Genomic DNA, 27,961 nt, shown 5'->3' with positions numbered 1-27,961 from the left:
CATCACGCGCCGTGAGTCCGCGCCACGTGCTCAGGCACGCCGCCCTAGGGCTCAGGGCGGTGCGTGGCGGTTGGCACCAAGCGATTGGATCCTCCTCGCGGCCCCTGAGCCTAGCGCTGCGGTTGGGGGCGCGCGGCTGGATATAAAGGGGTGGCTGGGCCACCGCCCCGGGGAGGGCGAGGGGGTTGAGGGCTCGCGCTGCCGCCGGGTAGGCCACGTGACGATGGGGGGGAGCACGCGGAACCCAAGAGTCCTGCAGGGGGACAACGCCTCCGGCCAGGTGAGAGTCTGCGCGCCGCGGAGGCACGGACGTGGGGTGCCGGGGTCGGGGTGCCAGCCGGGGACTCTGAGGTCTTGTGTCTCTCCCCGCAAGTCTCCGTACCTGAGGTTAAGTCGAAGGATGCTGGACATTTCCGGGGACCGGGGCGTGCTAAAGGACGTCATCCGACAGGGTGCCGGAGAGCTGGTGACCCCAGATGCTTCCGTGCTAGGTACCATCTGCCTCCCACCTGGCGATGCAAAAGTACCGGTCCATAAGCCTGTTCTGCACCTTACCTTGGGAGGTGGGGAGGGAAGGTTATGTTTAAAAAAAAGAAAAGGTAGAACTCGCTTGTTACAGTTCGCGTTTTTAAGGGAAACGAGGGAACCCATCTCCCCTTTGCGTGAGGCCACTACGAACAAGGGACCTTGAGGCTCACCAGCCAAATTCCTGAAACAGCCAAAGGGCAGGCGTCCAAACGTTGAGCAAAGATTTTTCCTATCACTCTGGGTGGGAGACGGTTTGAACGCATCGAATTCCATCGTTTTTTTGTTTTTTTGTTTTGTAACAGTGAGTTGATATGGAGGTGTGCACATTCTTGGTCTATTTTTCTTGTACTGTTTTGTTTGTTTGTTTGTTTTCTGTCCTAGTGAAATATTCTGGATATCTGGAGCATATGGACAAGCCTTTTGATTCTAATTGGTTTAGGAAAACTCCCCGGCTGATGAAACTCGGAGAGGGTAAGTTGAGATGAGCAGCCAGGAAAGCAGGGATTCTTTGTGGAAATGCTTCAGAACAGGGAGTCTTTGAGTTGGTTTTTCTGAGGCTGGGTTTTACTAAACCAGCCCTGTTCGCCTACACATTTCCCATTGAGGCGTAGATACTCGGGAGATGGTTTACCTGGTAAGGTTACCTTTGCATCCTGAGAATTATGGGGCATGTTTGTTTGTTAACAACGTTCATCGGGGGCTTAATATCCGTAACGCAGGGTGAAAAGAGAAGATGTGCTCAGATGATTAGAACATCTCAGCTAGAGTAAGGAGATTGAGCACATTCACTGAATCGGATGAGGTCCTGGGAGGTGTAAGTAGTGTTGTGGGAGTGCTTAATGAAGGCACAATTGATTCCAGCCGGGAAGATCAGGAAAGGCTTTATGGAGGAGGGGGCATTTAAAATGAGCCTTGAAGTTTAAGTAAGATTTCAGTCAGGATAGAAGCTGGGCCTGGGGTGAGGAAGCAGGAACTTCCTTGCAGGAAGAAGGAACTGTATGAACAGGGGTAGAGAAGCTAGATTGCTGCAGAGCCCACAGAAGTTGGAGTTTGGGAATGGTGGTGGTAGTGGGAAACAGACTGAAAAGTGAGTCGGGACCGTAGTGCAGAAGGCTTGGAGTATGATGTGGATAGATTTGGACTTCAAGGGGGAAGAAATTGATAACGTTGGATCAGGATGCTGGGCAAACTTCAAATTCTTTGTGTCTTCTTCCAGATATTACACTCTGGGGCATGGAGTTGGGCCTTCTGAGCATGAGGAGAGGAGAGCTGGCCAGGTTTCTGTTCACACCATCCTATGCCTATGGAACACTGGGCTGCCCTCCCTTGATCCCCCCAAATACCACTGTCCTGTTTGAGATTGAGCTACTTGACTTCCTGGACTCTGCTGAGTCAGACAAGTTTTGGGCCCTTTCAGCTGTAAGTTCTGGAGCGTAGATGTCCATACTTTAAAGAGAGAATGAGTTTGTGTTTTTGGTAATTACCCTTCTCTGATGGTGATCCTCTGCCCCACATTCCACCCCGGGGCTCCTGTGTGGTGGTAGCATCGGCCGTGGAGGGGTTCCCTTATTTCCTGGTACGTACCCATCTTAGTAATGACTCCTGTGTATGGGCAGATGAACTAGGCCGAGGCCCAACCTTGGGTTTGTTCTGGACCAGCAGTTTGAAGTGATTTTTAGTCACCCTTTGCCTAGTTCTCCGTGCAAGACTGTGAGCATTTGCTTCTCAACATTAAGTTTGGTTTCTAGCAAGCATTGGTAGTGGTCGACTAGGGAGAACATATGCTTTATTGTGCAACGTAAAATGCTTGAGAGCGAAGGAGATTATTAATTGGCTGAGATCCCAGGACATCAGGTGTAGACTGGGAAAGTCCCAGGCCAATGGGGGCACATGGCCTCTGTCCCCATAACTTTAAACATTCCCTTTCCTTGTAGCCTTTCACTTAACCCATCAGACAGAACTAGGGCTTGTGATCTCTTTGGCAGCCATACACACTCTCTCTCATGCTGTCCCACACAGACTGTGTGTGTGTGTGGCCTTAGATGTCCACCTAGGTTTATATCTGGATATGATGTCTCCCCCACTAAACTGCCATCGCCTCGAGTGAGGGCCCTTACCTTTTTCTCACCTTTCCACAAAACAGAGGTTCTTGCAAATGCCTGAGGCCCACCTGTGGTGTACTGATTGAGAATCTCTAGGCAGGGATAAGGCCAGGACATCGTGTTTTTGAAAAGGCTCTGTGGGTGATTGACATGTACCCAGGGTACAACATTGTAGCCAGGAAGACCAGTAGGGCCCCGGGCAGACGAAGACCTGTTAAATCCTTGTTGGATAAATGGTTGTTGTGAGACCTGCTTTCCATGCTTGGCAAGTTCCATCAGTTTCTAATTCTTCGGGGAGCATCTCTGGAAGGACCAAAGGAATAGACCGCTTTTTGGCTCTAATGTATAAAATGGGACTAGTAATACCTTTAGCTTTTGCTGGGAGCCACCGAGATGACCTTTGCAGGGTCACTACGCCCAGTGCTTGGCACACATACGGCACTAAACGAAAGTGCACGATCTGAAGGAGAAAAACTAATATCTATAACAGCACTTGGATCGTGGTATTGTGGCTTTCAGTTTCCTTGCTGGGTGTCCTTGTCTTTGGTCCTCAGGAGCAACAAGATGAGTTTCCACTTCAGAAGGTCCTAAAAGTGGCAGCTACTGAACGGGAGTTTGGCAACTACCTTTTCCGCCAGAATCGTTTCTGTGATGCCAAAGTGAGATATAAGAGGGTAAGGATGCTTTAGAAGTATAAATTTAGACCCTGAAAACATTCTTTTTTTTGAAAGTTCTTATATGTCCCTATTCTTCACATGCAGTCCTTAAGAAAAATCTCATTTCAAAAATCTTCCTGCCGGGGTTAATGACCAGGAGAGGGAACATGGGATTTGTGTTTGTGTTCTGTGTTTGTGTCTGGATGTGGTTACATAGGTGTGTTAAGATTGTGAAAGTTTGTTGAACTGTTCACTTGTTTTTGTTTTTTTGTTTTTTAAAGATTTTGTTTATTTATTTGAGAGAGAGAGAATGAGAGAGAGCACGAGAGGGAAGAAGGTCACAGGGAGAAGCAGACTCCCTGCCGAGCGGGGAGCCCAGTGCGGGACTCAGTCCCGGGACTCCAGGATCATGACCTGAGGCAAAGGCAGTCGCTTAACCAACTGAGCCACCCAGGCGCCCTGTTCACTTGTTTTTGTAATTACCTGTATGTGTGTGTGTCTGTATGGATTTCAGTAAAAAGTCTTTAAAAGTTCTCATTCCAGGATTAGGTCCTCTACCAACTGATTTTCCATGCCATTTGCCATCTTCATTTCCTGTCTGACAGTGGAGATTTTTCTAGCTATAAGGTGACTCCATTCTCACCAGGCTTCTGATTGTGGTTTGGCTCCTTGCATAGGTTATGCTGACAGGAATTCACTGTTTTTGCTTTGTGACTCATTCAACAGATATGAGCATTTTCTGTATGCCAAACTCTGCCCTAGGTTTTAGAGGCAAACAAGACAGAGTTTAGAGTCTAGGAGCATTCTGACTTTGTCTCATTTGTGAAGGGAGCCTCATTCATTCAGGATTTGCATTCAGCTGCAAGCAACAGATCTTGAAAAATTGTACTTTAAACCAGACTTAGGGGCACCTGGGTGGCTCAGACGGTTAAGCATCCCCACTCTTGATTTCGGCTCAGGTCATGATCTCAGGGTCATGAGATCGAGCCCTGCGTCAGGCTGCATGGGGTGTGGAACCTGCTTAAGGTTCTCTCCCTCGGTCCCTCCCCCGTTGTCAAGCTCATGTTCTAAAATTAATTATTTAATGAAAATAAACCATAATTTAAATTTTTTTTTCAAATGAGCAGGGAGGCAGTCCAAGGCTGGTACGTCAGTTCTGTGAGGCCGTAAAGGAATCCAGATTCTTTCTTTCTGCTCCACTACCCTTAAACATATCCTTTTTTACCCCAAGATGGTCCTGTAGCATCACATGGTCCCCCAGGCAGGAAGAAGGGAGGGGAGAGGAGTCTGGTGTATTTGTGTTAAGAGCTTTCCAGAAGTACCCCCTCAGCCAATGACTTCCTTTTCTATATCACTGGCCAGACCCATATTCAGTGGACCCCAGTAACTGTAGGAATCTGGGAAATGTAGTTTAATTTGTATACCACTGCTGTGAATGAACTCGAGGCTCTGCTAGAGGGGGAAAGAGATAGGATTTGGGGTAGGTGGCTCATGGTATTTGCCACGTTTGGTTTCTATGCATATGCTCAAGAGACAGGAGAGTGCATAAGTGTGTTGTCCTTCGGAATGCTGATGGAATCAAGGTCCTAAACATGAAGGGTACAGGCTTGGGCTCACGGTCGGCTCAAATCACAGATAACTTCAATGTTGTAAGGTTTCTTGAGACAGAGCCTGCTCACATGGGGGAAAAAATTTTCCAATAAAGAAATATCAGTTCAGTCCTTCCATCATTAGTCCTATTTCCCAGGCCCTCTTTAAGTTTGTTTGCAGCTTTTTCTGGCATTGTGAGTTGGTACTTGACATGCTTTAGTTGCTGTTTTTAATGTCTTCTAGTTCTCGCTCTGGAAGGTGGGTCTTTAGTTCTCACTAGGGTTTTCCCTCTGCTCTCCAGTGTTCTGGTTCAGAGTTCTTGTCCTGGGCTGCCCTGTGATTCTGTTTGTGGACTTCCTGTTGCTTTTTTCCACTTACCCCTTGTGTTGTTAGAGTAAGTATATCCTTGCATTTCTAAAAATATTCTTGTAATTACCACACACTTAGCAGTTGGCATAACGGAGTATAGAATTCTAGCATGCAGTCACCATTCGTCAGATTTTGAAGAATTTTGTTTGATTCTGGCTTTTACAGTTACTGTCAGGAAGTCTGATGTCTTTTAGGTTCCTGTTCTTTTCTATGTGACCTTTTCTCTTTTTTCCGTGTAAAGACTTAAGGATCTTTTTTCCTTTGGTGTTAATAAATTTTACAGTGGGGGGTGTGTGTGTTTAAAAATTGGTTGTATTGGGCGCCTGGGTGGCTCAGTTGGTTAAGCAACTGCCTTCGGCTCAGGTCATGATCCTGGAGTCCCGGGATCGAGTCCCGCATCGGGCTCCCTGCTCGGCAGGGAGTCTGCTTCTCCCTCTGACCCTCCCCCCTCTCGTGTTCTCTCTCTCTCATTCTCTCTCTCAAATAAATAAATAAAATCTTTAAAAAAAATAAAAATAAAAATTGGTTGTATTAAGCCCCGGGTGTATCACTTCATTCAAGAAACTTGTCTTCTGGGAATCTTTCTTGAGCTATTTCTGTGGTAATTTGCCCTTGTCTCTGTCTTCTCTTTTTGGGGACCCTTTGTTAATTGTCAGACCTCCTGGATTGAGCTCCTACTTTCCTTTTTTTTTTTTTTACTCTCAGTGTCCATCTTGTTGTCCTCTCTTATTACTCAGCCCCGCTTGTTGGCCAGTTCCGATCGCTGGTTCTGTCCGTTCCTGCGGCTCTGCGCTGGAGGGCCGGCCCCTCAGACATGGCCCTCTGTTCTTCCACCATGACTCTGCCATCTGTTCTGACAGCTTGGGTTTGCTGTCGATCCTCTCATTCTTTGTTCTTGTGGGATTGTGCTTTTCTAAATTCACATTTTAAAATGTACGGGAGAGTGGTTTTTCATGTATTTGTAGGGTTGTGCATCTATCAACGCTAATTCCAGATCATTTCATCACCTCAAAACAAAACAAAACCCTGTACCTGTTGGCAGTTACACTCCATCCCCCCAACACACCCTGGTAAGCCCCTATCTTTCTGTTTTTATGGGTTTGCCTATTCCTGGACATTTTACGTAAACAGAATCATCAAACGTGTGATGCTTTGTGCCTGGCTTCTTTCAGTTGGCAAAATATTCTCAAGGTTCATCCATGTTGTAATGTGTATTCATACTCCATTCTGTCTTTAAATTTTTTATTTTTTAATTTGATAAAAATGTGCATAACCTAAAATTTGTCTTTTTAATTATTTTCAGCTATACCATCCAGTGGCATTTAAAATGCATTCAGTGTTATGCAACTATCATCACTACCCATTTCTGGAACTTTTTCCTCATCCCAAACATTGTTTAGCCATTAAACAGTAACTGCCAATTCTCCCTGCTCCTCCAGCCCCAGTAATTTTTATTCCACTTCATGCCTCTAGGAATTTGTCTGTCTGCCATGGGTACTCCTATAAATGGAATCCTACAGTATTTGTCCTTTTGTGATTGGCTTCTTTCACTTAGCATGAGGTTTTCAAGGTTCATCCGTGTTGTAGCATATACCAAACTTCATTCATTTTACAGCTGAGCAGTATATTGTGTGGATCCTATCGTGTTTTGTTCATCAGTTGGTGGACATTTGGATTGTTTCCTCTTTTTGGCTACTGTGAATAACATTGCTTTTTACATTGGTGTACAAGGTCTTGTGTAGACCCAGGTTTTCATTTTTCTTGGGTTTGTACCTAGGAGTGCAAGTGCTGGGTCATGTAGTAGCTCCCATGTTTAACTTTTTGAAATACTGCCAAACTGTTTTCCAAAGTGGCTGCAACATTTTACTTTCCCACCAACAATACGAGGGTTCCAATTACTCCACAGCCTCACCAACACTTATTTTCCATCTTTCAAATTATAGCCATCCTAGTGGGTATGCAGCAGTATCTCGTTAAGTTTGATTTGCATTTCCCAGTAACTAATGTGTTGATTGGCTATTTGTATGTCATCTTTGGAGAAATGTCAGTTCATATTCTTCACCCGTTTTTAATTGGGTTTTCTGTCTATTTTTATAAAAGTTCTTTGTATTGTCTGGATACTAGATTTTTTTAGAAAATACGATTTACAAATATCTTCTTCCATTCTGCGAGTTGTGTTTTCACATTCTTTTTCTTTTCAGGAATGTATGAATGTCTTTTTATTTAAAGATACAGAATTATCTGTAGGTACAGGCAAATGACAGCAGTAAACCATTAATTATGTTATCAGCTTAAACCAGTAAGTAATGGGTGTAGTGATTTTTTTCAGTCATTTTCTTGATAATGTCCTTTGAAACACAGAAGTTTTTACTTTTGAAGTCCAGTTTATTCTTTTGGTGATGTGTGCTTTTCACGTAATAGCTAAGAAACCATTGTCTAGTTCAAAGTCATGAAGATTTACACCTAAAGTTTTCTTCTGAGAGTCTTACAGTTTAGCTTCTACATTTAGGTCTGTGATCCATTTTGTTAACTTGTGTTTATAGCTTGAAGTGGGAATCCAACCTCACTCTTTTGCGTGTTAACATCCAGTTTCTCAGCACCTTTTTTTGAAAAGACTACCTTTTTCCTGTTGAATGGGGCTGGTTCCCTTGTTGAAAAATCAGTTGAGTACAGAAATATAGGTTTATTTCTGGATTCTTGGTCTGCATTGTCAATTCTATTCTGTTGATCTGTGTGTGTCCTTAGCTCTTACCACACTGGCTTTGCTACTGTAGCTTTGAAATTTGAAAGTGTGAGTCTTCCATTTTCTCTTTTTAAATATTGTTTTGGCTACTTGGCATCCCTTGAATTTGCATGTGACCATTTCTGCAAAAAAGGCTGTTGAAATTTTGGGAGTGGTTGCTTTGAATCTGTAGATCAATTGGGGAGTATTGGCTTAACTGTATTAAGTCCTTTGAGCCATGAACATGGGATGTGTTTCTATTTATATTTTCTTTAATTTCTTCAGTATTTTGTAGTTTTCAATATACAATTCTTGCACTTTAAATTTATTGTGAATTTTCATGCTGTTGTTGTAAATGGAGTGGTTTTCTTCATTTTTGGATTGTTTATTGCTGGAGTATAGACCTACAACTAACTCTTATATTGATATTGTGTCCTGCAACATTTTTTTTTTACCTCTAATTTTTTTTTTTTTTTTTGATTCTTCGGGCTTTCAGTAATATGTGCTTCCTCTTGACTACCTGTTTTCCTTCTCCACAGGCCTTGTTGCTTCTCCACCGACGATCAGCACCCCCTGAAGAGCAGCATCTGGTGGAAGCAGCCAAGCTTCTTGTTCTCCTTAACCTGTCCTTTACGTACCTGAAGCTGGAGCGACCTACCACAGCCTTGAGCTATGGAGAACAAGCTCTGATCATCGACCGGAAGAATGCTAAGGCCCTCTTCCGGTGTGGACAGGTGTGTTGGAGGCCCGGGACTTGAGAACGAATGCCCAAGAAAAGATTGCAGTGGAAAAATGCTGTCTTTCCTAACCAAGTGTGTTTTTAAAACTCTATCCTTTGACAGGCCTGTCTACTCATGACTGAGTATCAGAAGGCCCGAGATTTTCTAGTCCGAGCCCAGCAGGAACAGCCCTTCAATCATGACATCAATAATGAGCTGAAGAAACTGGCCAGGTGAGACCTGTTTGCAGGAGTACAAACCAAAGAAAGAGGCGAGTGCCACGGCTGGGGTTCTGGTCTCTCCACCTGGGTCAAGGACTGTTTGGGAATGTTGCCCAGCATGTGTTGGGAGGCAGTGCCCCCTAGAGCTGGCTTTATGAAGTGCTAAACCAACAGCTTCCTCCAGACTACAAGTCTGTTCCCCACTTCCTACCCTCAAAGTAAGCACCTTAAAACAGGTGGACCAGTGTAATTTTTAAAAAGGGCCTTGTTCTTCGGCTACTCCTCCCTACTTGCCATCAACTGAAAACCAGTGTTCTTAACAGATGGCAGAAAGTTGTCTTACAGATCCTGTTTGGTCTGCAGTGGGTCTTTCAGGTCTGACTCCTATGTATAGGATGATTTTTCTTGTTACCCAAGTAAAATCTATACCAGTGTTTCAGTAATACAACATTTTGTGGTTATAGACGTCATTTTCAAAGTTTTCTAAAATGACTATATTGGCATATAAATAGTTGTCTGTAATTCCAACACCTCATAATCTATCCACTGTCTTTTGTTTGTTTTGTTTTGTCCTTCTGTATTGCTCCTGTTGACATTAAACATTTACTCTAGATTGCTAGTTAAAGCTTTTGATGTTAAAAAAGTCTGAGGTGTGTGTACCTCTTATACTTAGAGCCATTTGTTATATTTCAGGCCTTTTAGGACTGTCCAGCAATTTCCTTTGTGTTGTTTTTTTTCCTGAAATGATTTTTTTTTTTATTTTAAAACTATCTTATTTTTAAGTAATCTCTATACCCAATGTGGGGCTCAAACTTACAACCCCAGGATCAGAGGTGCATGCTCTACCAACTGAGCCAGCCAGGCATCCCCCTTTTCTGGTTTTTAAAAGTATCCTGTCAGTCCTACCTAGGGTACCAAAAATAATTTTTAAAAGAAGTATCCTGGATGTAGAAATTTTGGAATCTGACCATTCTTTAGCAAGGAAATCTGAAGATAATTTAGAAGCCACGGAGTATGAGGCCACTTGGCAAGACACTCAGCCTGGCAGCCCTTATAAAGTGGCTCCCAGCCTTTAAGGCTGCAGTCTTTTCGGGTTGTGGGCTTTCTGTCCCAAGGGCTTCTTGAACAGCCTCTGAGGTAGAGGTTTACTATCACTGTCCCCTCTGAGGGGGGTCGCCTGGCTCCCCTACCTCTCCAGCATGGCCTCCATCCCTTCCTGATACACTTCAGGACCTGCTGAATTTTCAGTATTTCTGGACCTGAGTGCAGTATTCCAGCCACCAGATGTCACCTCCTGCAAAGACAGACTTTCTCTGACTAGCGTATGTTTCTGTCTCCAGTTATTACAGGGACTACACAGATAAAGAGAAAGAGATGTGTCACCGAATGTTCGCTCCTTATAACGGCTCTACAGTAGGAGAAAATTGAAGGTAATCAAGGGGCTGAAGCGTAAAAAGGCTTCAGGATTTTGTCCAATATGTGGAAGGGTGGTGGTTCTCCTCAGTCCACTATTGAATAGTGGCTATCTACAATTGAGCATAGGTGGGAGGAGTAGAAAGTTCCTTGTGGAGTGCACATACCACGGGCCTTCTCGTGAAGATGATCAGGGAGAAGATTGCAAAGTGCACCCAGAACTGAGGTTAAATTGGTAGGTTTAGGAGGTGTTAAGCTTTAAAATTAAAAACTTTTTCCATGTTTTATGTTAACCTCTCCCTCACAGGAGCTTGGAACATGAAGCTGTGAGTATAGTCATTAATGTGGTGGTGTATCTGGGCTTTGAAATGAAGAGGAATGCCCTTTTCTTTCTTTTTTTTTTTTTAAACGGATACATTCTTTTTTTTAAGATTTTATTTATTTATTTGACAGAGACAGCGAGAGAGGGAACACAAGCAGGGGGAGCGGGAGAGGGAGAAGCAGGCTCCCTGCTGAGCAGGACCCTGGGACCATGACCTGAGCCAAAGGCAGACGCTCAATGACTGAGCCACCCAGGCGCCCCAGGAATGCCTTTCTTAATCTGTTTTTCCTGAAAACCTCCAACGTCACTTTACAATGAACACATTGTTAACAAAGACAAAATCCAGATGTTGAGGGGCAAGGATGGGCCAGGACTCTTAGGTTCTCCTTACTGTTAGTCCAAGAGATTGAAAGGTGTTAGAACCACCGGGGATCAGAACCTAGCCTTCCAGCTGCAGCAGACGCCCTGTGGTCTAGCAGCCATAGGGTTAAGGTTTCCCCGGGAGTTCATGAGCGGGCTCTCTAGTCTGGTTTACTATTACTTAAGAAAATTAATGGAAACAAAATCACCTGCCTTCAACACCTGCTTAGCTGGGTAGATAACTCTGCTCTCTTGAGAGAAGTTAAACAAGGAGCAACAAGAAAACAGCTGCCGAATGGGCTCATGGTAATAAATCTCCCCTTTGTTGCTACCTATATCTCTCTACAAAAGAGGTTGGAGAGAAGGCGGCAGTGAAAAGGCCTATTCATCCCAGACATTTTCACAAGTGATCTAAAAACTGCTGTTCTCGGCCCTGTCAAAAACAACCGGTTGGTATCAGAAGTCAACATTGCCTTTGTCATGGACTCTGACCCTGTGACCCTGGCCTTCGGGTCTTTCGGGGACATTGGAGTATTTGTGGGTTTTCTGAACGGAGACGTGAGCCAGAGGACTTCTCCTGTTTGGCAGCTGTTGATGTGCAGCAGGAAGAGAGGTTTGCTGGCTTTTTACCAGACATTTTGGACTGTCATCTGGCATGTCCTGCCATTTAGCGAAGACCCAGTTCTTCCAGGGTCCATCCTGGAAACAGATCTGGGAAAATCCAGCAGTGCAGCTACTTCTTGTCTCTACTCTCCCCTTCTCCTGCCCCCAGCTTTCTCTGTCTCCAAGGCATTTTGGACCTGATGAGTTTTTAGATGGTTTCCCAGATATTCCTATGTCTTGGGTGTTTTGTCAAATTACCTATGACTGTGTTTGGGTCGAAAATAGCCATTATGGGGCGCCTGGGTGGCTCAGTTGGTTGAGCGACTGCCTTCAGCTCGGGTCATGATCCTGGAGTCCCGGGATCGAGTCCCGCATCGGGCTCCCTGCTCAGCAGGGAGTCTGCTTCTCCCTCTGACCCTCTTCCCTCTCGTGCTCTCTGTCTCTCATTCTCTCTCTCTCAAATAAATAAATAAAAATCTTTAAAAAAAAAAAGAAAATAGCCGTTATTACTCCACTCCCACTGCTGTTGAGATTGTAACATATTTTGGCTTCTGGGTCTTCGGTGTTCTCTCTGCTACGCTCTTTTTCTGTTGTACTTGTGACTAGTCAGTTACTTAAAATGTCCATGTTTTCAGATTCTTTTTTGACAACCTAGTTTTGACAAAATTTGTTATTTTCCAAGATGTTAAATCCTAGTGATCTGTCTTCATATTGTCTTCCAAGATGTTGAGCCTTCTGGTAGAATGAGTGTTCTCTCAATTATGTTCTCGAAGCTCTTGGTCATAACAGACTACATTTTTTGAGATCAGAGACCATGTCTTTTCCTTGTCTTTGTATTTTCTAGCATCTGAAACCATGCTCAGCACATGACGGGCACTCAGTAAATGTTGGTTGGATCAAGTGTAAAATAGTTGAAATGCTAGACCAGCCTCTTTGAAACCATATTCTCCAGGCTGGCTCTCGTTATTGGCTGTCGGTACACTCGTCCTTGCCAGTGACAGAAACCTGTCTTCAGCTAGCATCAGCTAAAAAAGAGATTTGCTGAAGGGATTTGGGGAGCTCGCAGAATCAGAGTTACTGAACAGCCAGGCCGTGGGCAGGTGGAGACCTGCAGCTCTGAAGGTCTTGAGGACCTCGTCCCGTCTCTGCTGCATGCTCTCCCACCGTAAAGCGTGCCCGGGGGTCCCTTCCGCAGCCTTTCTGTTTGAGAGCGAACTCTTCCCTACCCCATACCTCCCTCTTCTTCCTGTACCAGCCAGGGCTCCAGTTGGGAAAATCCCAAAGCAGGACTCTGACCTGTTTGGGTGTATAGAGACCCATGAGTGGCACCCCTTCCTAGCACCACAGAGTAGGGCCGTGGGGAGCAATGACGAGTAAGAGGGCCGCTTGTCCCAGAGAGCAAGGGGAGGGAGAGGGGAAAACGCTGCTGAGCCCAGCCTGAAGGAAGGGCAGCGTTGGGCACAGGTGTGAGCGGTGGGGAGAAGACCAGGAATTCAGAGCTGAGGTCCGTTGTGGATCACCCAGCATTTCAGTCCTCTTTGGAGTGTGGGCTGTGCTCTGTAGGTTTCAGAGGAGGGGAAAGATGTGATCTTTCCAGCTCATGCTAAGCAGGTTCTGAAGGGGGGCAGGGGGAGGGCACATTTGAAGGGCAGGTGGCAGGTTTTGGAGAGGCAATGACAGCCTGGAGGTAAACGCACGAGCAGGAATGGAAAGGAGGCAGGAGCATGAAGCCTCCCATCTGGAAAGGCTGGGAGGGAGCTTTCTGTCAGTAGGATTCTAGTTCTAAGTGGGAATTTGGCTGGAGGAGGAAGACCATAATGCCAAAGCCTCTATAGGATGACCTGTGGGCAGTGGAAGAAGGGACTAAAGCTGTTCTGGAGAAGAGAAGCTTTAAGGGAGCAGTGGGGGGGACCGAATTGGGAGCTCAGAGGTGATCCTGGTCCACACCAGGAGTGATGGGGAAAGCTTCCTGGAGAAGGCAGAACTTGAGCGAGTTTCCAAGGTTAACTGGTAGGTTTGGATAGACCAAGGGGACTCCCCGACCCGGCATCTTTTTTTTTTTTTTTAAGATTTTATTTATTTATTTGACAGCGCACAAGCAGGGAGAGCAGGAGAGGGAGAAGCAGACTCCCTGCTGAGCAGGGAGCCTGATGTGGGGCTCGATCCCAGGACCCTGGGATCATGACCTGAGCCAAAGGCAGACGCTTAACGACTGAGCCACCCAGGCGCCCCCCGACCCGGCATCTTACCTAGGCATGGTTTTAATGTTCTTGGCTTTCGGTTTGTCTTATTTTTCTTCCAGATTGTTTTGGTAGCATTACTTACTGTTTATGCACCTTTTTCATAGTTTAATTTTGATCAAAGTATTTATTAAACATATTCAATGTGTCAGGCACCCTTACATGTTTTACGTGGATTAATTCAATATTTCTAGAACATAGGTGTCCTCTCCGTTTTATAAACAATGAGTTCGACGTGAAGAGGCTAACCTGCCAAGGTTCGTAGCTAGTAAGTGAAAGAGCCAGAGTCAAATCCTGAGCCACACGTTAAAAAAAAAAAAAAACTAAAGCATTTACCAAAGGAAACCGATTTTAACTTCTGTTTCTCCTGGGGATTTTCTACGTAACTAGATGTTCTGTATTCCACGTAGCTAAGTGTTACGTTTATATTACGATTTCTTGATTTTTTTTTTGGTCAGTTTTGGACTTTTATCGGTTGACTTCTTGTTGTGATATGATACAATACTCTTTCTTTCCTCCTTTATAGTTAGGTCACTGTTCTCGGCCCCTGTTAGATTATTATAATGAAAATATTACAGTGATGTTTTTGATTTCATAAGCTAAAGACAGTATTTTCTATGCTCCACTTGTATGATGAGACTGTTACTAACTGAAAAGCCAATGCTGTGTTTTTGGGTTTTTTTAAGATTTTATTTATTTATTTGACAGAGACACAGCGAGAGAGGAAGCACAAGCAGGGGGAGTGGGAGAGGGAGAAGCAGGCTTCCCGTGGAGCAGGGAGCCCGATGTGGGGCTCAATCCCAGGACCCTGGGATCACGACCTGAGCCGAAGGCAGGACGTTTAACGACTGAGCCACCCAGGTGCCCCTTTTAAGAGCTTTTCTTTTCCTACAATTTTAAACTGCATTTGTTTTTGTTTCTTGAACTGTTTGCTTTTATCCTTACCTCTTCAAAAACTGTGTGGTACCATTTAGTCAATGACTCTCCTTTCTTCTCAGGGTCCTCCCTCTTAGAAATGTCCTGTTTTATGTACCGGTCTATACAGAGTGTCCCATAGGCTGATGCATAGCTGCCATTCTGGGATTTCGTTTTTCTCCTGGGTTGCATCCACTATTTACTGGATCTCTTTTCTTGGTTTACTTTCTTCTTCTGATATTCTCAAGTAACATCCAAAATTGGATGTTTAAGAGATAAATTTTTCACCTCCTTATATGTCCAACTCACACTTGATTACAGACACATAGCTGGGTATAGATTTTAGAATGAAAAGAACCCCCTCCCCACTTACAGCCTATCCCCCAGTTGAAAGCTCCCTTCCTCATTAGAAACTAGGACTTGCCCCCCAATTAGTTCTGTCCCACTGCCCAGACCCCACTTAAAAGATCTCTGCTCTCAAACTGTGCCTCCCTCCACACCTTGCCCTCACAGCTCTCCCCTCAGACCCCACCCCACCCCCAAATGGCTCTCCTGTCAGTACTCCTCTCCCTTCTCAGAGCTCCTCCTCACCAACTCCAGATGTTGGTAAAAGTATATCTCTTTATTTTTACCTTCTCTAAAATTTCACAGTAGTGTGTCCAGGTACCCCCAGAAGCTCAAGTCCTTTATATAGGCACCTTAATTCTGGAGGTTCAGGTTCTTGAGAGCTAAGCAATTCCAGATTTCTTTAATGAAATTTTCCTCCCCCCCCCGCCCCGTTCTCTTGTTCTAGGACTCCTGTTCATTGGATGTTGGACCTTCTGCAGGGATTCTCTATGTCCTTTATGTCTCTCTTAAGTTTTCTCTCCTCCCTCACCCTCCAGGGAAACATACCTCATCTTCCATCTCTTTCTTGTTGGCTTTTTTCATTTCAGCAATCAAATATTTGAAACCGCAAGATCTTTTCCAATTTCCCTTTTTCGTAGTATCCCACGTTCCCCCCCCACACTTTTGTATTATGAAAAATCCCAAACTTCAGCAAGTAGAATAATGATTCTCCCATGTATTCAGCCATTAGGTTTAACAGTTATCAACATAAAGCCAATGTTTCCGTCTCTGACCCCACGCATTTCCTCCCCAACCCTAGCACTGTCAGGTTAATTTGAAGTGGATCCCAGTAATGCTATCATTTCATCCACAGGATTTCCCATTTCCCTGTGTACCTCTAGAAGCTAAGGACCATTCTTGTACATTGTCTCTTGTTCTCTGAAATGTTTATTTTTCTGTCTATTTGCTTTGACCTTTCTCTTTCCCATGTTGCAGACTTTCCACAAATAGTTGGTGTTTTCTTGGTTGCCTATTCACATTTAAGAATGTAGCAGTTGAGGGGCACCTGGGTGGCTCAGTCATTACGCGTCTGCCTTCAGCTCAGGTCATGATCCCAGGGTTCTGGGATCAAGCCCCACATCGGGCTCCCTGCTCCGCGGGAAGCCTGCTTCTCCCTCTCCCACTCCCCCTGCTTGTGTTCCCTCTCTCGCTGTGTCTCTCTCTGTCAAATAAATAAATAAAATCTTCTTTAAAAAAATGTAGCAGTTGAAAAATCGGTCATTTCTTTTTTTTAAAGATTTTATTTATTTGAGAGAGAGAGAGAGCATGAGAGGGGGGAGGGTCAGAGGGAGAAGCACACTCCCCGCTGAGCAGGGAGCCCGATGTGGGACTCAATCCCGGGACTCCAGGATCATGACCTGAGCCGAAGGCAGTCACTTAACCAACTGAGCCACCCAGGCGCCCGGTCAGGAGTTCTTATACACGGGCAGGGTATCCACTCCTTCTTCTTAAGGCTGAGCAGGTGGGAGCCAACCAAAATGCTTTAGGATCCTTTGCACTGGGTACCAACTCTTACAGTAGCTTCCCCAATTTTTCCCCAGGTGGATTTTTTCCCCCTGAAATAGTGGATACAAGTGCTTATGTCATCTTAATCTGTATATCCCCAATATCTAGTGAAGTTGAGCAGCTTTTTGTGTGTTTATTGGCCATCTATATTCTTTATGCGAACTGCCTGTTGACCTCCTTTGCCCACTCTTTTCTTGGGTCGTTTTAAGTATTGATTTGTAAGAACCCTTTTTCATGTGAAGGATGTTAATTAAATGTTTTGTAAGTTCAAATCTCTTCTTCCAGCTCTTTTGAGTATGTACATGGTTACACGCATCACTGTTTCTGTATGGTTATTGGAATTCCTATTCTCATGTTTGACCTGTGGGAGTAAGCCAAGGTCTGCAGTGAGTGAACAGGAGTGCTCAGGGTGAAGGGTTTTCAACAGTTCTCCCTAGAGTCTGAGCATTATTCCAGGTCTGTAGCGCTTCATAATATTCACAAGCCCATTAATCTTCCCAGCATTTCTGAGGGAGAAATTGTTGTTTCCACTTTGCAGATTTGGGATGAAGGAATGAAGGAATGAAGCTCAGAGAATTAGACCCTTCCTGTGGAGGTCTTTGTGCTTATGTATAAACAACTGTGACCATTTCATTGGATTTGAAATATAAACCCCAGATGAAATCTGAAGCTTTAAGTATTACTCAGCAGCTTTTTTCAGTTGGAGTGTTACCACTGGGTGCCCCTGGATTTGTCTCCCTCTCTTAGGTATTTAGGAGTTTCTCCCTTTTTCTCAGCTTTCCATACTTAAGCTGAAGCCTTTGAGCTGTAGAATTAAGAGGATTGAGCCATGTTGCATGAGCAGCCTCAGGAAAAGAGTATCTTTTTTTTTTTTTTAAGATTTTATTTATTTGAGAAAGAGAGAGAAACAGCATAAGAGGGGAGAGGGTCAGAAGGAGAAGCAGACTCCCCGCTGAGCCGGGAGCCCGATGTGGGGCTCGATCCCAGGACTCCGGGATCATGACCTGAGCCAAAGGCGGTCGCTTAACCAACTGAGCCACCCAGGCGCCCAGGAAGAGAGTATCTTAACAGATGTTTTTTAAAATGTTGTCTTGGGGCACCTGGGTGGCTCAGTTAAGCGACCAACTCTTGATTTCAGCTCAGGTCATGATCTCCACAGGTCGAGAGATCAAGCCCCATGTCAGGCTCCGCATTCAGCATGGAGTCTGCTTGTCCCTCTCTCCCTGTTCCTTCTCCTCCTAACGTGCACATGTTCTCTCTCTCAAATAAATTAAAAAGAACTAAATAAAAATAAGAAATGTTTTCTGGGAAGCCAGAGAAGTTCCTCAGAGGCTCAGGTGGGAATAAAGGCCACGCTGCAGAGAGTACATTCTTAGCTGAAATTCTGATATTTAATCCTGGTTCAGAGAGTCGGCCGGAAGTAAGCACTAAAGCAGCAGGCCCCACAGAGCTTGATGCCAACGCTGAAGCTAGAGGTGTCCCCTGGGTCAGGGGTTCCCTTGTTCCAAATAGCCTTCCTGTGTCTGGGCTGGACTGGTCATTTGCCAGGAAAACCCTGGGAGCCAATCATTGTTTCCCCACAACATGTGACTGGATCTAGATGGGGAATTTATTTGAATCCTCCCTCTTCCCATAGAGATTAAGAAGAAATTCTCAAATCTACTTTTGAGTCTATAAAGACATTTCATGTCTCCAGTAAGACTTGTCTGAGTCCTAAACAAATAACTCGTTTAAAGGTATTTTTGTAATTTTATGTATCATTAATTCTTCAGATTTTCTCTCTGAATCTCCACTTTTTTTTTTCTCCTCCAAATGTAGTTGTATTTTCTTAAGGTTAACTGGGCCGGGCAGGCATTCTCTTGTTGTCAGATGAGGACCCTGTCGTTTTTCAGGCAAACTGTTAGACATGGTCCCTTGATCTTTTGAGATCTGTGAAATGCCTTTTCTCCCAGCTCAGGAGGAATCCTTGAAGTCCTCCCTTTGTTGTGTGACTATAAATAGCTCCACTGAGGTTGGCACCTTTTCATTGTGCCCCTTCCTGGAAAAACATTTCCCCTGGCAGGGTTTTTGGCCCCTTCACCTCTCTTCACATTACACAGAGCTGTAATGGGCCCCCGACCTGCTTCCTACTAAGGTTTACTTCAGTGGATTCTGTGTTCGTTGTGGGTAAGGAATCAGTGAGGGCTACTTAATTAAATTTCAGGAGATAACTAGGTTCCTTTTTCTAATTTTCAAAATCCGCGATTATGGAAGTGCCCTTTACCACTCATCACGGGCTTGAGAAATGGGAAATGTGGCTCCTCCATCTTCACTCCCTTGCTGTGACCATGGCCAAGTCCATTAATCCCTCTGGGTTTCTGTTGTATCATTAAATACAAACCTGGTTTTGAAATGAAGATGGCAGTTGGGTGGCACTCTTTACCTCTTTGACCATATACCCTGCTGCCTTCACCGTGGCACTGTGGCACCCGAGGGCCATAAGCTCTGACAGTGGTCATCGGAGGACGTGCAGCAGGGCTGTGTGGTGGGCCCTGGCCACCCCCACTGGGGGGAGGGCCCAGGAGTGCTCGCTGGCTCAGTTTAAGCCTAGAAAGCCTGGGCTTGGGGGACCACTCAGAGAGCTTGACAGCATTCCCTGGCAGGTAGGGAAGACCACTGACTAGCCCCCGATGCATGCCAGCAGTAAGAAGTGAAGGGATATAGCCGAGGGAAGGGCCAGGTTGCTGAGCTGGATGACTGCCAGGTGGAGGCCAGCCCTGGACAGCATAGTAAGGGTCCGTGTGGAGCCAGAGAACCAGGACCAGGGTGGGGAGCGGCCGATGAAGGAGGGCCCAGCAGTGAGGGTCCACCTCGAACAGTTGCCTGGCAGGGTGGCAGGAGCAGGAAGGACGCGCTGGAGGAGGACCTTACGGGCCAGAACATCCCGTCAGAGTATGAGCGGGCTAGGGCTCCTCCTCAAATTATTCTCCTTCAGTTGAATCACTCGAGATACCCAGACTAGGTTCTTCCAATCGGCTGAGTAATGTGTTTTAAGAAAGAGAACTAGTTAAGAGAACAGCTTCAGAGAGGGGCTATGAATTTTCCCCTTTATGTACAATGTTTGTGCATTTTCTGGGATTTTGAAGAGGGATCTCATCAGTTTTTTCAAAGACCCACTGTTGCCGACGTTCCTCACAGATGCCGCTCAAGGCTGACGGTCAGGCGTTCACTCTAGTTCCCTGTCATGGCCTTAGAGGGAAGTGGTCTGGACAGGGCTGGGAGACAGGGCGGGGCTGGCACCGGACTCCGTGGGAACCCTGCTCACCCTGCTCACCGTGCCTGGCCGGCCCCAGGGCTTTGTACTCGGGTCTCCAGCATCAACATCCTGGGCTCTGCAGCCTCCGGCTCAGGCTTCCAGGATTACATCACTTCTCGGGCTTCTCTGTTACACGTTCACACTCTTCTTTGATTACTGCTCTCTATTATGTGCAGTTATTGTAGACACCGATCATATCCTTGCTGGAGTTTCGATTTCACATTGGCCGCCTTTTCCCCAGGCCTGGGTGTGCTCTCCTTGGAAGCCACTTGTTTAGTATTCATATATTCAGCGGGAGTCTACCTGTTGGAACTTGGTCTGTGTTCCCTAAGTCTGGCTGCTTTTGTCTTTGTAGGTCTCCGGGCTTGTCTTTCCTTGAGCCATGGAGACATGATGACCTTTTTCTCTGACTGCACCTCAGTGTGCTACGAGAATTGGATTTGCAAAATGTGAACTTTTCCATTTTGATACCTTTACATTTATGCTAAAGTGTTACTTCTTATTGGTTCCACTTTGAAAATTCAACTAACTAAACCTCTTAAAATGATCCTTTGGTTATCTGATCCTTTGGTTATCTCTATCATCAGCGTTCCTGGGAACATCTTCGCGCTGAGTGACTATTGATCACAGGATTTATGTCTCAAGTCATTTCATGGAACACAGACTAGACTGAAACATTTTTTTTCTTTTTTCAGTTGATTATTATTAAGCTTTTCCTTGAGATTTTCAAACCTAAAGGTAGAAAAGGCCGGCATGCCAATCTGCCCGCATATGCATTACCTCTCTGACAATTATCAGCATTCTGCACTTCAGTGCTTTCTACCCACCCCACCCCCACAACTTTTTGTATTTAAATTATAAAATGCTACATGCTTACAGTTTTAAAAAACGGGGGGGGGTGGGGGGGGTGAAGTATAAAGCTCCCAGTCCCCAGGCCCACTCTCCAGAAGGTAACCACTGTTGAGGTTTTATATGTATCCTTCCTGAAGGGTTTATTGTGAATATTTGAGAATGTGGGTGTATATGCAATCTTCCTCACAAATAGAATCCTATATTTTGTACCATACTGTGTTCAGATACATTTTGGGGGCGCCTGACTGGCTCAGTCAGAAGAGCATGTGACTTTAGACCTTGGGGTCCATGAGTTCAAGCTGCACATTGGACATAGAGATTGCTTAAATAAATAAAATTTAAATACATTTTGGGTGACCTCTAAGTTAGCACTCAAAGAACTACCACCTCATTTTTAAAAAACAATGAGTTAGGGGCGCTTGGATGGCTCAGTCAGTCAAGCATCTGCCTTCAGCTCAGGTCATGGTCTCAGTGTCCTGGGATCAAGTCCTGCACCAGGCTCCTTGCTCAGTGGGGAGCCTACTTCTCCCTCTCCCTCAGCCTCTCCCCCTGCTTGTGTGCCTGTGCTGGCGTGCTCTCTCTCTCTCTGACAAATAAAATCTTAAAAAAAAAAAAAAAATGACTAGCATTCCATCCTAGGAGGGTATTACAATATTCTTTTTTTTCCCATGAAAAAGAGCACAAGTAGTGGGGAAGGGGCAGAGGCAGAGGGAAAAGCAGACTCCCAGCTGAGCAGGGAGGGGAGCCTGATGTGGGACTCAATCCCAGGACCCCTGGATCATGACCTAGGCCAAAGCAGACGCTTAACCGACTGAGCCACCCAGGTGCCCGGTTTTACAATATTCTTAACAGTAACAGGAGGCATTGTAGTTACTGTCCCCACACCTGATCTTTCTGTGACACTTAACTAAATGTATCCTTGGGTTGTGATCTGTATTTCTTCAACTGAACTAGGTATTGCTAAATTGATCTCTTCAGTGGCTGTACCAATTATGTCCCCTCTGGTAGCATCTGAGAGATTCTGTCCCATAGCTTTGCTATCATTTCTGTTGTTAGTTTAATTTTTGCCAGTTTGGTACATCTGAGAGGGGATCTCATTAGAATTAGCATGTTCCTGATCAAGCAACGTTACAGAGTCAGGTGTCCTTTCTATAAATATTGCCTGTTTCTGTGTAACCAAACACGTTTGTGAATTTTTTAGTTTTTTGATAGTTCTGTCAGTTACACTAGTTGGTCAGTTGCTTCCCTGATGTTCTAGATATATGATCATCATATCCCAATATTTCTACCAGTTGCATTTCTTATTTTACTCAGAGCCCATCAAAACATGTGGGCTAGTGCTTCCAGAAGTGTTGAATAGTGGTGACAGCCCTGAGCATCCGCATCTTTCCTGGCTGTGATGGAACTGCCACTCAGCTCGTAAGCATGATGCGGACTTTGGGCTGAGACAGTCGTCTTTTTATCATGTTCAGGAAATGTTTTTATTAAAAGCTTTTATCAGGAGTGATTGGTAGCAGATGCCTTCCTGTCACAAAGATAAGCTTTTTTTTAACCCTTTGACCTGCTGTTAATGTTTTTATCATACTGAATCTTTGATGTGGCAGGGATAGAAATATTGTGCATTTTTAATTGGTTGGTTTGGGAGAGCAGAAGAGGTCCTCGTACACAAAAGAACAGTTCCTTCCCTAAGAAAGCGCATCTCTGGGACATTGTATAATGAAAGACCTTGAAACTTAGTAGAAGAGTTTGAAGTAAAAGGAGACCAAATTTGCTCCTCCTCCCAGGTTAATAGGCAGCTTGATGCCTGAGAGGAAGGAGTGTGGGGGACTTTTGGACTTGGGAAGAAAGCAAAAGGAGAGCCCAAGAGCCCCATTGAAGGGGGTGCGGACAAGCCTGAGCGCAACCTTGTGGATGGGGGGGCTCCCCAGCCCGGTGTGCTAAGGCAGCCAGCTTTCCACCCGGGCTCCAGGCGCTGGTGCTCCCATTTCTGTGGACTAGAGTGCAGCCCTTACCTGTGGGAGGGGCCCCATCGTGCCTTTCTGATGTTTGAATTTGTGTTTCCTTGATTACTAGGGAAGCTTCTCCTCATTTGCTTATTGTCTGTTTACATTTGTCCATAACTAGCAAGAAATGTCTGTGACCTTTTAGTATTTCAGGGTTCTTTTTTATGTTTAGAGTTTTAAAACTATTGGCAGTTTATTTCCATCCTTAATTTGAAGTAGGGAAATAGGTCTTTATTTTTTTAAGATTTTTTATTGGGGCGCCTGGGTGGCTAGGTCGTTGAGCGTCTGCCTTTGGCTCGGGTCGTGATCCCACGGTCCTGGGATCGAGCCCTGCGTCGGGCTCCCTGCTCAGCGGGAAGCCTGCTTCTCCCTCTCCCACTCCCCCTGCTCATGTTCCTTCTCTTGCTGTGTCTCTGTCAAATAAATAAGGGGCGCCTGGGTGGCTCAGATGGTTGAGCGTCTGCCTTCGGCTCAGGTCATGATCCCAGGGTCCTGGGATCAAGCCCCACATCGGGCTCCTGGCTCAGCAGGGAGCCTGCTTCTCCCTCTCCCTCTGCCTCTCTCCCTGCTCATGCTTTCTCTTCTCTCTCTCTCTATCTCTGTGTCTCAAATGAATAAATAAAATCCTTTAAAAATAAATAAAATCTTTTTTTAAAAAAAAGATTATTTGAGAGAGAGAGCAGGAGAGGCAGAAACAGGCTCCCCACTGAGCAGGGAGCCCCATGCGGGGCTTGACCCCAGGACCCTGGGATCATGACCTGATCCAAAGGCAGACACTTAACCAACTGAGTGGGGAAGGGGCAGATCTTTATTTTTTTTTTTTAAGATTTTATTTATTTATTTGACAGAGACACAGCAAGAGAGGGAACACAAGCAGGGGGGAGTGGGAGAGGGAGAAGCAGGCCTCCCACCGAGCAGGGAGCCCGATGCGGGGCTCGATCCCAGGACCCCGGGATCACTACCTGAGCCGAAGGCAGACACTTAACGACTGAGCCACCCAGGTGCCCCTAGATCTTTATTTTTTATTCAAATGTCTGAATAGTTGTACCAGAGCACCTGGCTGGCTTGGTCAGTAGAGCATGCCACTCTTGATTTCAGGGTTGTGGGTTCGAGCCCCATTTGGGTATAGAGATGATTTTTTTCAAGATTTTATTTTTAAATAAGTAATTATACCAAAATTTCTGTTTATGGACTTAAAATACCATATATGATACCTGAAGCAAAGGGTTCACATCTATACAGGGTAAATTAACTCCTTCACTTTGACAATAGAATGACTCTTGTTTGTGTGACAAACGGGTAGCATTAGTGGTGGAATGACTAAATCATGCTCCGTGATGCTCCGGTGAGTCTCCCTTCTCCCCTTACTGACTCTCGGGCTTGAGCTCTGTCTTGATTCACCAGTAGGTTCTGGGCCTGAACATTGCAAGTCCTGCTGGGCCTCAAGCTGGACAGCAGTTGCCAGTGATGAGAAGCAATGTCAAATTGGTTTTGGCCCCAGGGCTGGCCATTTCTCGGGGTGATTGCATCAGAGATCCTGCCAATAATCAGGAGATTACTGCCAGCATGTTGTTTCTCCAGGACTTTGCTTGGGGTTGGACAGGCAAGTGCTTTTGATGTTTCTGCCGTCATGCATCCTGTATGGTCATACCCCCATCCCTTCCTTGTCCAGATGCCCAGCAGAGTACAGCAAATGCTTCCCACGTCAGTGGCTGTGGGCCTCACTCTAGTCAGGCAGGTGAGTGGACTGTTGACTGGAGCCCACACGTGGCCCGTCCAGTGCGATGGCCTTAGAATGGTTGCACTTACATGGCAGCTTGGGTTCGTGGAGAAATAAATGGGATGTGAGGTGCTGCCCAATGGAGAGTGAAGATGCCAGTCTCCAAAGGCCTGGACCAGGAACCTGGCACCACCTCGCAGCTGCCACCTAGGGGTGCTGGGCAGAGTAGCTCGAGAGCCCAGCGTAGAGGGGACTGCTCTCCCCACTGCTGTTTTTATGCCCCTGCAGTCTCTTTGCCACAAAGCAGCCAGACTCAGCTTTCTTAAAAAGTTGTTTCTCTGCTCAGAACCCCCAATGGTGCTTGAAGTAAAACCTGAAAGTCCTGCCCGAGGGCTCCGTGGCCCCAGTGACTTGGCGCCTGGTGCCAGTCCAGTGTCATGGTCTACCTTTCTTCCCCTCGCTCACTCCATCCCAGCCATGCTGGCTTGCTGAGGTTTCTGCCTCGCTCCAGCCATGTCTCGGACTCCCGGCCTTTGCATCCGTGTTCCTGTAGCCTGGAAAGCCCTTCTCCTGGCTGTTCACAGAGCTCCACCTGCTTAAATGTCCGCTCAGAGAAGTCTTCGCATTACTTCATGTTGAAGAGCACCGTGCATCATTCTGCATCCCCGTAGCCTGCTTATTTCTTTATAGCGCTTAGATTTTTGTGTTTATTCATCTCCTTATCCCACTAAAAACAAGTTCCATAAGAGCGGTGACTTTGAGATTTGTAAGTTGAATTTTATAGGTGCCATATTTTTCTGTAGTTGGTGACGAAGGCCAGCCAACAAAGGCTTCACGAGCCGAGTGCCGTAGTACTCACAGGCACGGAAAGCACTCCACCTAGATCTAAGTGAGAAGCCACATCGACAACTTGAGGAGGGAGCATTGGCCTTCCCCCTTCCCCCTCCCGCCTTGGATTGTACCCACCTGCTGCTACGGCTGCTCCCGGGGGTAGGGGGGGGCACAGGCAAGGTCCCCTCCCCTCAGAGACCGCCGCTGTGCGTGAAGGGAAGAAGTGTCCATACTCACACCTCTGCTTCAGCAGCGCTGGGAAAGCCGCCAGCCCACTCGTCGGGCGGCACCTGCGTGAGGCTCGAGGCGCGGGTTCAGGACAGAGGCCCATGCCATAGAGGAGGAGACGGGCACAGAGCGGAGGCGGCGGCCCCCAGGACTCGAACGGTGGTGCTCTGTCTCTCCGCACCAGTGTGCGTGTCGTCTGGCAGTGTGACGCCGCTTGTGCCCAGAGCTGCCCGGCACAGGTTCGCCCAGGCCCCTGGTTTGGTTGCATCCCGAGCGGCTTGTGCTGCCCCAGTGTGTGCGGCAGGTGGTGGTGGTTGCTGGTTGAAAAGCAGCTGCCGCAAGCATTCAGCTGTTTGGGGGTGTTTTCACATCTTTAAATGGCTAAGGAAGTGTCATTCCTTGGGGAACAGTCGAGAAATTGTAATGAATAAAGCTCTGCCTGCGTTCAAAAATTAGTCTTTTCTTTTGGGGCCTCACCTGAAAAATGAAGTTGAGCTGGATGATCTTAAGGTCCTTTCTGTTCTGATCTTTGGTAGACTGTCCTGTGTTTTTGATCTGAAGTTTCAGAGCCACCACGTTAATCAGCTACTGTTTCCCAGAACCCATCCAGTAGGGGCCGCTGTCCCCTGGTGCCACCCAGTGCGGTCACCACAGACCCAGGGCCGGCTTTGGCTCTCGGACGCGTGGCCATGGCCGCACCTGGCACCTCCAGATTATGATTGCTCTGCATCGGGCAGCTGTATCTTACTGCGTTTCTAACTGCTGTATTTGATTCCTAGATTCTTCAACTGAACTACAGATGAGAGTGGCCAGGCTGCTGGAGTTCTCCATCACTGGGGCGAGGGGGACTTTCTGGAAAGAACTCCCCAGCACACTGTGTTGCAGGGAAGCGCTTGGAAGTCGGGGCTGGCATTCCACAGCCCTTGGCCATTGCCTCATCTCTGACTGATGCAGATGAAATGTGTTTTCACAGGTGCTATTTTCTGCTTCACGTTTTCATACAGAGTCGGGGAAAGTGTAGCTACTGACAAGTAGAAAAATGCTATTTTTTTAAAAGGCAGTTTCTTGTTTTTCTTAAATGGAATTAGTCCTTGGCTTTTCTCCCAGTCCTAGCCCCCCTTCCGGCTGTTAATGTCCCTGGGTAAATACAAATAGAGATTGCTTTGTGTATTTTATAGGGTTTTCTGTTTTAGAGAGAGAATTATGTTACATATGTTTTTGTTCTAAATAAATAAAACCTTTCTCTGTCCCTGCAAGATCCAGTATAAATTGTGTGAATTCAACTAAACTTGTGAAGTCAGTAGGTGGGGTGGAGGGACAGCCATTCATTAAGATCGGTTGGATCAGCAAGAGCCAGAGCAGTTCTTTCCGATGTACCCAATAAGGAAATGCCTGAGCATTCAAATGGGGCTCCCTCGCCCACTCCCTTCTGTGGGGAGCTGCTGCTCTGGGATGAATCCCGGAGAAACCTGGGAACCACCAGTCCTTGGGCACTTGGTTCCCCCTGGCCTGGCCTTCCTGGCTCCCTGCAGTGCTGAGCGGGGGGTACCCCCTTCTGGGCTCTGGCCCTGACCCCTGCGATCTCCCCACAGCTTTGTTTCAGTCCTCGTGTAAGCGTACCCAGTCCTTCCTACAGCACCCACACTGCCCTTGGACCCTTTTACCAACCCTGCATCCTCCCTCTGCAGCCTCCCTGACCCTCATCTTCCGTCCTGACCACCCTTCTTCAAGGGAGTTGTCTACACTGGCTTTCTCCACTCGCCGCCACCGGCTACTCTCCATCCCACCGCCTTCCCGCCATCTCGCCCTGACCTGCTGTGCAGTCAAATCCAGTGGGCGAACCGGTACCCTCTTTATCTCGTCCCTCAATTTCCCAGCTGGAAGCTCTTGATTTTCTCCCACCCCTGGGCAGCCCTTTGTTTTCACTCTTCTCATTACCACCATCCCCCCACTTCCAAAAAACAGAGCATTTCAAATGAGTTCCCACGATCAGCAGCCACGCACAAGTGACCCAACCAGACCACAGGTCTTGCTCGAGGGCTGAGCACATTCCCTGACCCAGGAGGCACCTGTTCTGTGCCCCCACCGTCTGGTGCCTCCCTAACAGGATCAGCTCAAAGAGGTGCTGCCTCTGTTCCTGGGGAAGCAGGGTGCTGAGAGGCCCCCCCGGCGACTCCTGTTCCCCCCTCCCTGGGGCTTCCTTCAACCCGGGGACTGGAGTGGTAGCCTGAGAAGCATGATTTTCTCTAGAGGCCATGAACACCTTGCTGATGGTTCCCAGATCTGCTCCAGGCCTCATGATTTTTTTTTTTTAAGATTTTATTTATCTAGGGGCGCCTGGGTGGCTCAGTTCGTTAAGCAACTGCCTTTGGCTCAGGT

General features: G+C 46.4%; 1 protein-coding gene across 1 annotated transcript; it reads left to right on the top strand.

The window, feature by feature from the left end:
- The first annotated feature begins 65 nt into the window (after positions 1-65).
- FKBP6 (FKBP prolyl isomerase 6) lies at positions 66-26,832 on the top strand. Its single transcript, XM_027612391.1, has 9 exons — positions 66-280; positions 374-491; positions 910-999; positions 1,745-1,947; positions 3,185-3,304; positions 8,507-8,701; positions 8,810-8,919; positions 10,248-10,337; positions 26,362-26,832. Exons 1-8 carry the CDS (start codon positions 224-226, stop codon positions 10,333-10,335), a joined length of 981 nt encoding a protein of 326 aa, XP_027468192.1. The 5' UTR covers positions 66-223; the 3' UTR covers positions 10,336-10,337; positions 26,362-26,832.
- Positions 26,833-27,961: the final 1,129 nt, after the last annotated feature.

The sequence above is a fragment of the Zalophus californianus genome, chromosome 10 (assembly GCF_009762305.2).
Source record: "Zalophus californianus isolate mZalCal1 chromosome 10, mZalCal1.pri.v2, whole genome shotgun sequence".
In the NCBI taxonomy this organism is placed as follows: Eukaryota; Metazoa; Chordata; class Mammalia; order Carnivora; family Otariidae; genus Zalophus; species Zalophus californianus.
Note: the sequence above shows the minus strand (reverse complement) of the source record. Positions and strands in the feature narration are given on the sequence as shown.

Bases quoted from the DNA above. Each gene is read 5' to 3' on its own strand.
- FKBP6 (XM_027612391.1), top strand. From the start codon at position 224: ATGGGGGGGAGCACGCGGAACCCAAGAGTCCTGCAGGGGGACAACGCC. The intron at 492-909 runs GTACCATCTGCC...TTTCTGTCCTAG, and splicing joins CCCAGATGCTTCCGTGCTAG to TGAAATATTCTGGATATCTG. The intron at 1,000-1,744 runs GTAAGTTGAGAT...GTCTTCTTCCAG, and splicing joins GCTGATGAAACTCGGAGAGG to ATATTACACTCTGGGGCATG.